The sequence below is a fragment of the Oncorhynchus keta genome, chromosome 20 (assembly GCF_023373465.1).
Source record: "Oncorhynchus keta strain PuntledgeMale-10-30-2019 chromosome 20, Oket_V2, whole genome shotgun sequence".
In the NCBI taxonomy this organism is placed as follows: Eukaryota; Metazoa; Chordata; class Actinopteri; order Salmoniformes; family Salmonidae; genus Oncorhynchus; species Oncorhynchus keta.
In genome coordinates, this window is record NC_068440.1 from 1,734,430 (window position 1) to 1,747,550 (window position 13,121).

General features: G+C 40.1%; 1 protein-coding gene across 1 annotated transcript; it reads right to left on the reverse strand.

The window, feature by feature from the left end:
- Window positions 1-5,621: 5,621 nt before the first annotated feature.
- On the reverse strand, window positions 5,622-11,990 carry LOC118399136 (eomesodermin-like). Its single transcript, XM_035794959.2, has 6 exons — window positions 9,122-11,990; window positions 8,398-8,552; window positions 7,523-7,644; window positions 7,086-7,244; window positions 6,871-6,932; window positions 5,622-6,725 (listed from the first exon to the last, which is right to left on the reverse strand). Exons 1-6 carry the CDS (start codon window positions 9,823-9,825, stop codon window positions 5,975-5,977), a joined length of 1,953 nt encoding a protein of 650 aa, XP_035650852.1. The 5' UTR covers window positions 9,826-11,990; the 3' UTR covers window positions 5,622-5,974.
- Window positions 11,991-13,121: the final 1,131 nt, after the last annotated feature.

The following is a 13,121-nucleotide window of genomic DNA, read 5'->3' on the forward strand; positions in this document are numbered from 1 at the left end:
CCAGATTAAAACTCCAATGTGTCAGTATTATTTCCACTGCAATTTACTACCGTCCACTAGGGGCAGCCCGAGCGCCTATTACCATCTAGCAGGCGCGTATGCTAAGGCTCCGAGGATCGTGGTTTCAATCCCAGTTCTAGGCATTCATTTAAAATATATATTTTTAACCCTATTCCAAACCTTAACCCCTACCTTAACCACTCGGAATGAATGCCTAAACTTAATTCTCGAATTTAAAGTTTCGGTTTCACTTTTGCATAGTTTGACTGACAGCTAAAACAAGTCAAAATACTTCGTAATTAAAATGGCCACACAGTGCATAATCTAAAGGCGGAACCACATTCGCCCCAGCCCCACAGTGCATAATTAATACGTCCCCAAAGTGCATATCTCTGTTGCTGTAGTTATGTACGGTGACTCCATTTTCTTTGGGGATTGAGTTGGGTTCTTATGTGAAAACAGAACACTGGGACCAATAAAGGCCTATGGGGAAGGTGCACCTACAAAGTCCCTGTATACCCAGACCTAGAGCAATACAATAGGCCTAGTTGTTCAAATTACAGATTGCCAGTTAATTCAATGTAGATGAAATAGATGGCTAATATAGAGCCTAACTGATACTGAATAAAAACAATATTGTTACGGGAAGCTAAGTAAACAATGTGCACATCGGCAGTTGAAAAATAATAGTAAATTCTCCACTTCCTATTGCTGCTCTCCTCCCACTGCACCCAGCTCTTGTACTCAACAATGTCTGAGTTTCAAGTGCATTCCATGAATGGTTGTGAACGACAACCAGAGTCTATCGACTTGTCGGAGTTCTGACTTGTAGCGGCTCCCATGGCTCTCTCTCTCTTGTTTTGTCTAGGAAATATCTATGAACTTCTTCAGGATTGGTGGGTCCCAAGTGTCATATTCAAAGCAGGATTTTACTGTATATTATGGACTGCAAGAGAAAATGACCAGACCATATGCTATAAAGGTCCTCAAGTACCACCAATGCAAGTGGCCCTCTAGTGTATAGGCTCAAGGCTACTGGGTCCCTTGAGATCTTAGTGGCCCTGTGCTGCATTGCCCTCCAATATCTATACAGGCTACATTTAAAGCACTCATTTCCTTCAAGGCAAATATCTTGGGTGTTCACTTGACAAGCCTAAATGTCAAGACACATAGTTGACTGTATGGCCACACCTCATGCCTGGTGTTATAGGCAGAGGTCAATACACAAGAGCAAACAAGAGCATCTAGCTCATCAGATGCTCCGGAATACGTTTATTCACTGACATAAACACAGAGCAAACAAGGTCGATTTTTGTTCCAATCTCCATCCCCCAAGAGTCTATTTCTTGCATGCTTCCTTCCTGAGAGGCCAGAACAATCAGAACTCTAGCTTGTTGGGAGGTGTTAATTGGAGTTAGTCAGACGCTTCACTTTCTGTCAAGGAGTCTGACAACAGAATTAATTAGAATACGGGTTATTTAAATCAGTGTTCTCAATGCGAATGTTATGACTTCTCCCTTTACTACAACCAACCATTTGGACATTGGATATAGTGCATACATTTCTGCAAAAAGGCATATATTATTCATTATTTACACTGATTTACACCAGTTTATTGGTGAATTTATATGAAGGTTAGTATAATGAGGAAAGAAGCAGAGTTGCTGTCCAAAGGTGGCTGAGATGTTAACAATAGAACACCATCTTTTCCAAATAGACTTAAGTCCAATCAGGGCCGGCCCTAGCCTTTTGGGGGCCCTAAGCAAGATTTGGTTGGGGGGCCACCACCTCGCGGACAATACATTTTAGTGGTTCCCCTCTTGACGGTGGAGAGAACACTTTGACTTTTTAAAGTTCATTTCCTGCAAATCCTCATGTTTTGCCATTGGGCATAGAGAAAATGTTGTGGTTTTAAAGCAAGTTACCTGCAATTCTGCACATTTCACCATGGAGCAGAGACATTTAAAATATGTTCCCATTACTTATGCCATGTTAATATTATATCTGAGTAAGAGTGACTAACAAAATCAATAGGGATTTCCTGGAGGTCACGGCCCCTGGGCACGTGGCCTTCGTACCCGGTTGGTAATTCGGCCATGAGTTGTACAAGTTTGCATAGCTGGATAGACCAACTTACCAATCTAAAAAGAATAGCTGACATGGGCTAATTGAGTGACTGTCAGTGATTGACATAACAAGAGGAAAATTGCTGATACACAACCAAATTTTGAAATTGCACCTTGTGCATTCTACCATAGATTATCCATTATATTGAAAAGATACTCTAGTGGCTGCTCAAACAATGAAAAGAAAAGAAAATGTTGAGCCAATGAGAGGGCAGATACGTGTGAACAACAGCGGTTTCCACTAGTTATCACCGATTGTAGTAATAATGGGCTATATATTAATAACAATAATGATCAGTAAATGATTATCTATAATATGGATGTGGTCGTGTTCTTTGTAGATGAATGAGGTCCATCACAAAAACTTGAGTCTTGTTTTCTTTGTAATTTTGGAACCAAAATGTGGGGCTCAAAACAGGTTGGGCTCTGTTCCTCCTGCCCTGAATGACGGGTCGCCACTGATGTTATTTGTCAAAATATGCCTTATTTACTTTGAAGAACTACTAAAATAGTGGTTTGTCAGACAGCATAGGCAGCGGTTCTATAGAGATGCGATGATGACTTGGAATGAAATAATAAAGTCATCAAATGGGCCTAAAACAGAGAATATACACAACTGAAATATTTTATAAAAGTAATACATTATGGTTAATAAGTAACAAGCAGTAATGGGTAGTCGCCACCATCATGGGACTTCATATTACTTAGTATGAATAGTTTTATTCTGTGTTGTTACAGCATTTAACCCACATAATGCATAGGGTATTGAAAGTATTTTTTTTTTATCGAAACAAAATCAAAAACCATAAGCATTTTTTTCTAATCAAACTGAAACCGAACCGACTTCTAAAAGCACTAATCGCTCAGCAATAATTCACATACTGTCCATACTGTCTATATACCGTTCACAGTCAATACATTCAGTGCCTTCGGAATGTATTCAGAACCCTTTACTTTTTCCACATTTTGTAACGTTACAGCCTCATTCTTAATAAATGTTTTTTTCCTTCAGCAATTAAAAAAAAAAAAAATACAGAAATACCTTATTTAGATAAGTATTCAGACCCTTTGCTATGAGACTCGAAATTGAGCTCAGATGCATGCTATTTCCATTGATCATCCTTGAGATGTTTCTACAACTTGAGTCCATCCACCTGTGGTAAATTCAAATGTCTTTATAAGGTCCCACGGTTGACAGTCCATGTCAGAGCAAAAACCAATCCATGAGGTCAAAGGAATTTTCCGTAGAGCTCCGAGGCAGGATTGTGTTGAGGCACAGATCTGGGGAAGGGTACCAACACATTTCTGCAGCATTGAAGGTCCCCAAGAACACAGTGGCCTCCATCATTCTTAAATGGAAGAAGTTTGGAACCTCCAAGACTCTTCCTAGAGCTGGCCGCCCGGATTTAACTATTTGATGCCAAGCGTCACATCTGGAGGAAACCTGGCAACATCATCATCATTATGGTGAGGCATGTTGGTTTCAACATCATGCTGCGGGAGACAAGTCACGATTGAGGCAAAGATGAGCGGAGCAAAGTACAGTGAGATACTTGATGAAAACATGCTCCAGAGCACTCAGGACCTTAGACTGGGGAGAAGGTTCACCTTCCAACAGGACAATAACCCTAAGCACACAGCCAAGACAACACAGGAGTGGCTTTGGGGCAAGCCTCTGAATGTCCTTGAGTGGCCCAGCCAGAGATTGGACGTGAACCCGATCAAACATCTCTGTCGAGACCTGAAAATAGCTGTACAGCAACGCTCCCCACCCAACCTGACAGAGCTTGAGAGGATCTGCAGAGAGGAATGGGAGAAACTCCCCAAATACACCTATTCCAAGCTTGTAGCGTCATACCCAAGAAGACTTGAAGCTGTAATCACTACCAAAGGTGCTTCAACAACGTACTGAGTAAAGAGTCTGAATACTTGTGTAAATGTGATATTTTTTTTTATATATCAGCAAAATTTTCATAAAATATACTTTGGATTTGTCACTATGGGGTATTGTGTGTAGACTGATGAGAAAAATAAACAATTTAATCAGTTCTAGAATAAGGCTGTAACGTAACAAAATGTGGAAAAAGTCAAAGGGTCTGATTAATTTCCGAATGCACTGTGTACACTGAGTGTACAGAACACCCACTCTTTTCACGACAAACTGACCAAGTGAACCCAGGTGAAAGCTATTAACACTTATTGATGTTACTTGTTAAATCCACTTCAATCAGTGTATATGAAGGGGAGGAGACAGGTTAAAGAAGGATTTTTTAAGTCAAAAGATGTCAGTGCCTTTGAACGGGATATGTTAGGTAGTAGGTGCCAGGCACACCAGTTTGAGTGTGTCAAGAACTGCAACGCTGCTGTATTTTTCAAACTCAACTCAAACTCCATTTTGTTACGTGCCTTAATCTAAAAATATTTTACTTTAAAAAACTAAATCCTCAGCAATCTACACACAATGCCCCATAATGACAAAGAAAAAAAAGGTTTTTGACAATTTTTTTTTTTTTTTTTTTTTTTTTTGTATTGAAACTCAAACAGAAATCCCTTATTTACATAAGTATTCAGACCCTTTGCTATGAAACTCTAAATTGAGCTCAGATGCATCCAGTTTCCATTAATCATCATTTGAGATGCTTCTACAACTTGAGTCGTGTGCACCTGTGGTAACTTCCATTGACTGGACATGGTTTTTGCTCTATGTAGACAGGTGTGAGACTTTAGTTTGGAAGGGGTCTGAATACTTTCCGAAGGCACTGTAGAATCCATGCCCCAACGAATTGAGATTGTTCTTGAGGGTGCAAAAGAGGGTGCAACTCAATATTAGGAAGGTGTTCCTAATGTTTTGTACACAGTATATTCCCGGACTCTGGTTCATAACATAATTTCCTGCAATTCTATCCATTTCGCAATGGGGTTTTGTACTGTCTATTTTAAACACTGCATTTTATTTGCTGTTTATACACACCGCATATTCATTTCTATAATATTCTTGACATAGCTCACTAATAGATCTATTGATGCACACATCATTCTTACTATATCTTGTTTAAATTCTTATGGTGTATATACACATAGATTGCATTTGGATTACTGTTACAGTGCTATTTGGGTTGTTAAGTTGGATTAGTTCCAAAACGTCTTATAAACATTTTGGGGGCGATTATTAGTGCTGTTTGACTTTATGCAGCATTGTTAGGAGCTCGTAACATAATCATTTTGCTGCACCCGTTGCTATAACATCTGCTAAACTGTGTAGGCGACAAAATAAACTTTTACTTATTTCCACAACAAAAGAGTGTAGAAGAGTGAGGCTCAACTTCTTTGCTGTTTTCGTACCCTGGCTACCACGCTGTGAGCAGCATGTAGTGAACCTTAGTATCTGCGTATGTACAATGTGTGAATGTAAGAGAGCGAAGTCTTGCATCTAAATATATGCGCTGCTGCTTGTGGCAACGTCATTTCAAGACTCAATTTGCAAAAGTGGGACGATTGTTTATGAAAGCTTGTTTTTATTACCCATTTCATAACACCTCCATGAAGACAATTTGTACAAGATACATCACATACTAAAGTGCACAAATACTGTACAACGAAATTACCTTAAATAAAATCACATTTGTAAAAAAAAAAAATGACCTGGGGACATGTTTTAAAAACAACAAATTGTCGCAATGCATGTGTGTGTTCAGGTATGGGGTTGTGGGGTGAGCTTGTGCAGCTTGCTTGGGAGCAAGAAGCTTTGGCACCTTTCGATAAAAGTTAATAAAGGGTGTTTAAAAGGTAAAGGGGAGCACTGAATTAAAAACAACAAATTATACGATTTGAATAAATACAGTCTTTTTTTAGGGGCTTGTGTAGAAGGCATAGTAGCCCATGCCTTTGGGGTTGTCTTTGTTGAACTCTTCCGCTGTGGTCAAGTCCTCACACTTGATGGTGGGCGAGTTCTCTGTGCTCGACCCACCAGGTGACATCCGGCGTCTCTTGCAGACCATGGAGTACACGCCCGAATCGTTAGAGTCCACAGATTTCAGCGATTGGGAGGTCTCGATCCAGGTGGAGGCTGCGGTGCTCTCCTCGGGCAGCTTGTCTTTGCTAGCAGCCAGTTGGTCGTCTGTGAAGGCTGGGGGGCTGGGCCGAGGGGACCAGGGCAGGCCTGTGGTCATCTTTCTCTGGTAAGTGCTTCTGGTGCCCCAGCTGGCCGCCATTGAGGCGAAAGCCGAGTCGGGGTAGTAGCTGAGGGCGTGGGAGGTTTGGAGGGGCAGTGGCTTAATGCCGTAGGACAGCAAACTGCTGGCTGAGTAGTCCTGGTCGTAGGACAGGTCCAGCTTGTTGGAGCCTGACTGCTGGACTGGGGTGACAAACCAGCGCTGAGCCGAGCTGGCCCCGACGTCTTCGGCCTGGGGGGACAGAAGACTGTTGGTCTGGGGCACAGCCCGCTCCCCGGTGTAGAAGCGGTTCTGGGGCAGGTTGTTGACAAACTGGTCCTGGAAGAAGGGCTGCATGGCATAGCGGGCACCCGGCACAATCTGGTGAGAGCGAGGGGAGGCTGTCGGGGAAGGAGTCAGTCTGTCACCCTCTGGGGCTGTATACATCCTGTGGAAGAGAGAGACAAAGGTCCAAGGATGAGTAATTTGCAAGAGAAAAACAAGTTCACACTTGACAGACTAAAAGTAGCAGAGCAGTAAAAAAATGGCGACAAAACCGCATGCAAAATAGGATGCAAGTCATTGTCACTTACGAGTCATAGTTGTCTCTGAAGCCTTTAGCAAAGGGGTTGTGGTCGATTTTAAGCTGTGTGATCTGGAAAGGAGAGAAGATACATGTTCAAGCCATGGTTCGGCAGTGTTGACAAAAACACATTTTATAGACACAGTCAATATAGAAACGTAAGAAAAATCTTAAGCAGATAAGATGTTTCTTATGTAGATAAGATGACAGTAGTGGGTATCTTACGTCTGTATTCTGGTAGGCAGTGACTGCGATGAACTGGTTCTCCGGGAAGGTAAAAGTCTGTGTCTTCGCCTCACTGCCTACGTCCTCCACTCCCTCTTCTGTGACCTCCACGATGTGGAGCCGAGGCTGGTATTTATGAAGAGACTGCAAGACAATCATCTACAAGAAGAAAAAGTGTGAATTCAAAGTTAGAGCTTGGAGTTCTCGCGGAATGCTTTCGAAACAGTTTCTGTGGTTGGTTATTTGTCACATCACCAATTACATTTTGGAGACTCTTGCCAATAGCACTCTCAAAATAAAAGAAAACGATGGTTTTGGACTAATTTGTGATCTCTTATGCCTACTAGAATACCAAAGACAGCTTTTTAAAAGTAGCCCAAGTAATTTGAGTCGCAATTAAAAAATTCAAATATGCTAAATGATGGTGTAGGCCTCACCTGTGTGTTATTGTTGTTTGCCCCTTTGTTATTGGTCAGCTTCAGTTTGCCGAAGGAGATCTCTTGCCTCATCCAGTGAGCGCCAGTGTTTGGGGATTCAGGATGAACATACATCTTGTTACCTGTAAATGATGTGGGACATAAAACATAAACATATGAAGTACAATGCAGCACAAATGCAAAAACACACATTGAAAGAATAGCACAGATATTTTCCATTTCTTGAACTTGAACTTCTATTACATTTAAAAAAACAACAACAGCAAATTTGTCAATTTACCAAGTAACTTGCAGTCAAACTATTATTGAATCATGTGCTCGGGATTTCAACGTTAAAAGCAATCAGATGTGAAACTGTGGAGCTATTAGGATAACATTTAAAAATGATTCAATTGCAAAAAAACATGCAAATGGAAGATTGAAGTTTACCATTCAAATATTATTAAAACATTGGCAGGCGATTTTACATTATATGAAAATAAATGTAAAAAATTACACATTACTGATAATGAATTATAATTGAATCTGTTTTCCGTGAAAACTGAAAACAGGCCAAGCACATTACGGACGAGTTCATGTTGTAAGTTTGTGCTCTTGATATGAATGCCATCAGCTAACAATGTTTGAATGGTTTTCTTTTTCTTTTAAAATGGGGTTAATAAACCAACAAAAACTAAGAACACAGCATAAATAGCCAGTTGATTGGGTGTAAATTGCCGGGAAATATCTAACGAAACGTTCCCGATCTAAATTTAATTTAATCCCCGTTAGTGTAGATGTGCTGCTTCTGTAGACTATATGGCTAGAGGTCTTATTTAGTTTCGAAATATGCCTCTAAATATGTACATTAAAGGTGCATTTAATATTAGTCACACCTTGCATGTTGTTGTCTGCTTTCCCACAAGTAACCCACTTTCCTCCTTGAAATCGCCAGTGATTTGGATCGGCCAACACAACCTCAATAAACACGTTGTAATGCGCCGTCAAGTTCAGTCCAGTGATGTTGAAACTGAGAAATGGAAACATCCGCCTGAAAGAAAAGAACAAATTTGATGGCACAATTATTGCAAATAAAATGTCAAGGGTGCACTCGAAACAAAAATTACATGAGGGGTTCAATGCATTTCTGAAGATTCGTAAGGTTAGGTCATGGCATGCACTAATTGATACTTGCCACTTTATTTTCCTCACATAAAAATAAAATAAAAAGGCTTTAAAACGTTGTATCACCTAAATTATTATTTATAAATAAACAAGTCAATAATATTAAAATATGACAACAAAATATAAACAACTATTGCAACATCAGAGAAGGTCGGATATGTATTAGTCTGACCGTAATCAAAACATGAATTTTAAAGTGTCCCACCAAATTCAGAACATGGTGATAATAAACCACTGATACCTCACAGTACAAATGATCCCCCCAAAGACACCCTAATCTGTGAGGTGCAACGCTAGTTGAGAGCTCAATGAACACGGTTATGCCTAACATTTTTAGAAGCATTAGACCAGAATCTTGATGCCGTTTGACGTTTAAGTTTGAACAGTAGAGTCATGAAGTTTAAGCTGTTTTTTTTCTTCAACGCCTCTGCTCACCTGCCCTGTTTCGTGATGATCATCTCGGTCTGGAATCGGTGAAACTTGAGCCACAGGGGACGGTTGCAGAGATAAACTTGAGCCCTCGCTCCCGGTGTGGACCCCGGGAGAGCCATGGAACCAATACATGAACCCGTTCCCGGATAGGAGGGGTACAGGCATCCTGGACCCTGGCCGAACTGGTAGCTGCTGCCAAACTGACTCCGGCTAGTGCACACGGAGGATGAAAACCCCGTCGGTGGCAAGACCGATCCGTAATGAAGGGAGGAATACCTGGATCCATTTGACCCGCTGTACACTGTCCCCGTTTGTCCTGCGTATGGAAAGAGGGAACACGGGTTTGCCATATCGGAGCTCGTCTGAGAGGACGAGATGAAATATCTGTCAGAGCCAAGTTCATCTATGTTGTACCGCCGGCCAGTGGACAGGTCATCCTCACCGACCATCGGTGAGCCTTTTCTTCCGTCTGGGGTAGCTTTAGTCCCAGTGAAGGCGTCGCCCTCTCCCTCACCCATCATGGCGTTCCCCACTCCGCTCAAATATTTATTAGGACCGTTCCTTGGTTCGGATTCTGTCCGGTCAACTTGATATTCGATCTGCGATGGCCCCGGGCTATTATTTGCACTATCTGATGATGTGAGGTTGTAAAACGTCTTGGGTAAGTTGATGGTTGATGCGCTGGGAAGAATATTCTCTAGCTGCATTATTTTTGAAATAGCAAACACTACAGAATTAAAGGATCCAAAAATAGCCTACAATCGCAACCACCAAGACGCTACACCACTGCGCCCTGGTAGGAGTCCTCTGTGGCCGTCCCTGTTCTCCTCTGCTAACCAACGTTGGCCTTCTCAGTTGCACCTACGGATTTACGCACACTATACGATTATGATCTGCTCAAGAATTGTTCAAGGGCTCTTATATGATCTCTTCTTTAAACACCCAACTCATGGCAAGCGTCAGGGGAGGAGCTTTTGGGGGATCCATGTAATAAGCTACAACCCTTTCCATGCCCATTGGTTAAACTCACGGATTTAATTAAATTAGACATAGGCTACCATATTTGACATAACCATTTTAAATCCATTGCACATTTGCACGGACTTTGTGTAGCCTATTCCGTATATTCTGACAAGGATTTAGGCTATTCTACGGGCATATTGATGACATTGAATTCGCTAAATTGTTAGGATATTCATGCGCAATGTTTGCTAATATTCTGGATAAAAGCAATTAGCCTATATGCAACGATGTTTTATGAACATTTTACAGTTTGTTGAAAGTTTGCCTGAAGGACTGGAAATCAACAGTTTCTTCCCAAAATATATTAAAGTAATTGGGAGATATCCACACAGAGTGGGTGAAAACACGTTTTGGTGATGAAATGTCACTTCCTTAAGTTATAAAATGCATTTTTTACCAATAATCATTCATTGGGGTCTTTCTCTAACATATCATTAGCATTATATCCAACAATTCGGATTTCGTAACCTAATGCATCTGATCATAAGCACCAAGCTCTGTTGATACAGCAGTGGTTTCTGTAACGACTTTTGAGGATTTTACATTTTGTGCTTGCTTCTTCAAAGTTATTTACGCGCATCGCAAAAAACAAACTTAGCAAGATCTGAATTAAATGTAAAAGGCTTTGAAAATGAAAAGCTTGTATATGCTCAGTGCTTCGTTGACATTTTTACAGAGATACGCTTGTTTTTGTGAGAAAAATAACTAGAATTTGGAATGAATACGAAAAACGTATACTAAAATATGAAAATACTTAATGTCATGTCTCCAAATCGATATCCACATTGCCTCTATATTGTTTAATGTCCTGCGGATTCGAGAATAAAGATGATGAGTTCAACAGGAAAGTGAACCTGTCAGTTAGCCGGTAGCCTTCATTCTTGCACAGCTGAAGTGATGCAATTTTCCTGACTTTTTACCATATTATTTTCTGTCTCTATTGATTTTGTCACCCTGTAGCCATCCTACAAGGGTAAAAACTCCTATAACCTTTGATCGGATTAAGCTAGAGACATCATGTTTGGACCATTTGTTTTCTTAGAGAACTATTTACACAATTAACATATTTTAGGTATTGGTCAGCCTATCAATCACGATTTTTTTTTGGGGGGGGGGGGTTGAAACTCACTTAGATTTAAAACTTTTTTGGGGTATTTTGTTACTTTACACATTCCTCGGGCCTACATTGTATGCAATAAATTGAACATACCCTTTGCCAAGTTACAACAACAAACCTCATGCATTTAAAGCTCCAACATGTAACTTTTTGGCGCAACCCAACCAAATTCGTATAGAAATGTAAGTTATAGGTCTGTCATACTGATTGAAAGCAAGTCTAAGAAGCGGTAGATCTGTTCTATGTTGGCTATTTCTATGCTTTCCGTTCTTAACTTTCGTTTTTGCTTCTTTTACTTTCGGTTTTGTACACCAGCCAGAAAATAGCTTACAATATTTGTTGTTATGGAAAATATATTTCAAAGCGGTTTAGATTGTGCAATGATTCTCTCCACCATACTTGCTTGTTGTGTTACATACACTGAAATGAGGTGCACCATTAGAATGATTAGAATTTAGCAACCTTTAATTAGACAATTCTTGTCAGAGTCATATCCGTCCGCACGTGCTCTAAGCGCCCATGCATACTCCTTATTGGTCGTCTTCTTTGTTGGGAACTCTTCACATGTCAAATTGAATTGCCTGCTTTTGAAAAATCTCTCTTCTAATTCTACGAAAGTGTACATGTTAAAAATAAAATGGAATCAAATTATAAGAAATTAAAATGTTACATAATAATAAAGAACTTTCCTTTATTTAGATCCTTGTGCACGCCACATCTTCCAGTCCTCATATGTTCTTTCTGAAGTGACAGATTTGTATCAAGCAGCAAATATGTCAAGTGGCCCTGAGCCTGTTTACAGGAAACGGTGAAAAAAGTGAAAGTGTCACCTGTGAGGTCTGTGGTTTTCACAATGAAAATAAATCATCCCTTTTTGATATGAATTTGTTATTAATCTCACAAAAACCTACTCATTAAACATATATCATAAATGACCATCAATTGAGAGCAATTGAATAACCTTTCATTAAAAGGGAAAATATCTTAAACAATCATGGCTATCAACCAAGCAAATAATATAAAACCTAGGCCTACTTTTGGGAATGGTTTAATTGAATGGAAAGGCTAAATAATTAGCCTAGATGTGATCAAATAGCCTAAACCTATATTTAAAGAACCACATTTTTCTAGATTTGTTGTATTTGATTTTCATTTGGATTTAATCCGAAACTCTTATATAAACTGAAAACCTTGTTATTATTTTTAATGTAACATCTGATATTGTCCTCATAATCAAACGGTTATATGAAAGGGATATGCGATACAAATCCCACTGCCAATAATTTTTCCGTCTGAGGTAACCGGTGATGTAGAACGAAAAGACAGCTCGGGAAAGAGCCACGGCGTTATCTAAACTCCTTATTCCGGCACGCACCCGCCGGTGAAACCAAAGTACAACGAGGACAATGTATGGAGAGGGTTGGCAGTGACAGTCTACGTGCCACAAGAAGAAAAATACAGAGCACTGCACTGCGTTGACACCGATGAAGCCCATTGGCAGCTTATGCCACTTTTGCACATTCTAAATTTGACCCTAAAGTAGCTTTTACATTTTTATTTGGGGGTCTGATAAATATAACATAAACAACGCTGTGTTTAAGTAGACACTATGTTCCGTTCGATTTAGAAACGAATTGGTTAAAATAGGGCTATTACACAAACATACACAAATAAAAGGGGTAGGAATTATATCCCTATTATGAAAATTGTCCCCAAAACTAAAACTAACATCGGCCAGAAAAATATATCGGCATACAAAACTACTGGATTATGTTCACTGTGAAGTATTGTAGAGATGTGAGAATGTAGAGCCCGGGAGCAGCAGCAACCTTGTTTCACAGTGGAATCATCTGGGACAGCGCT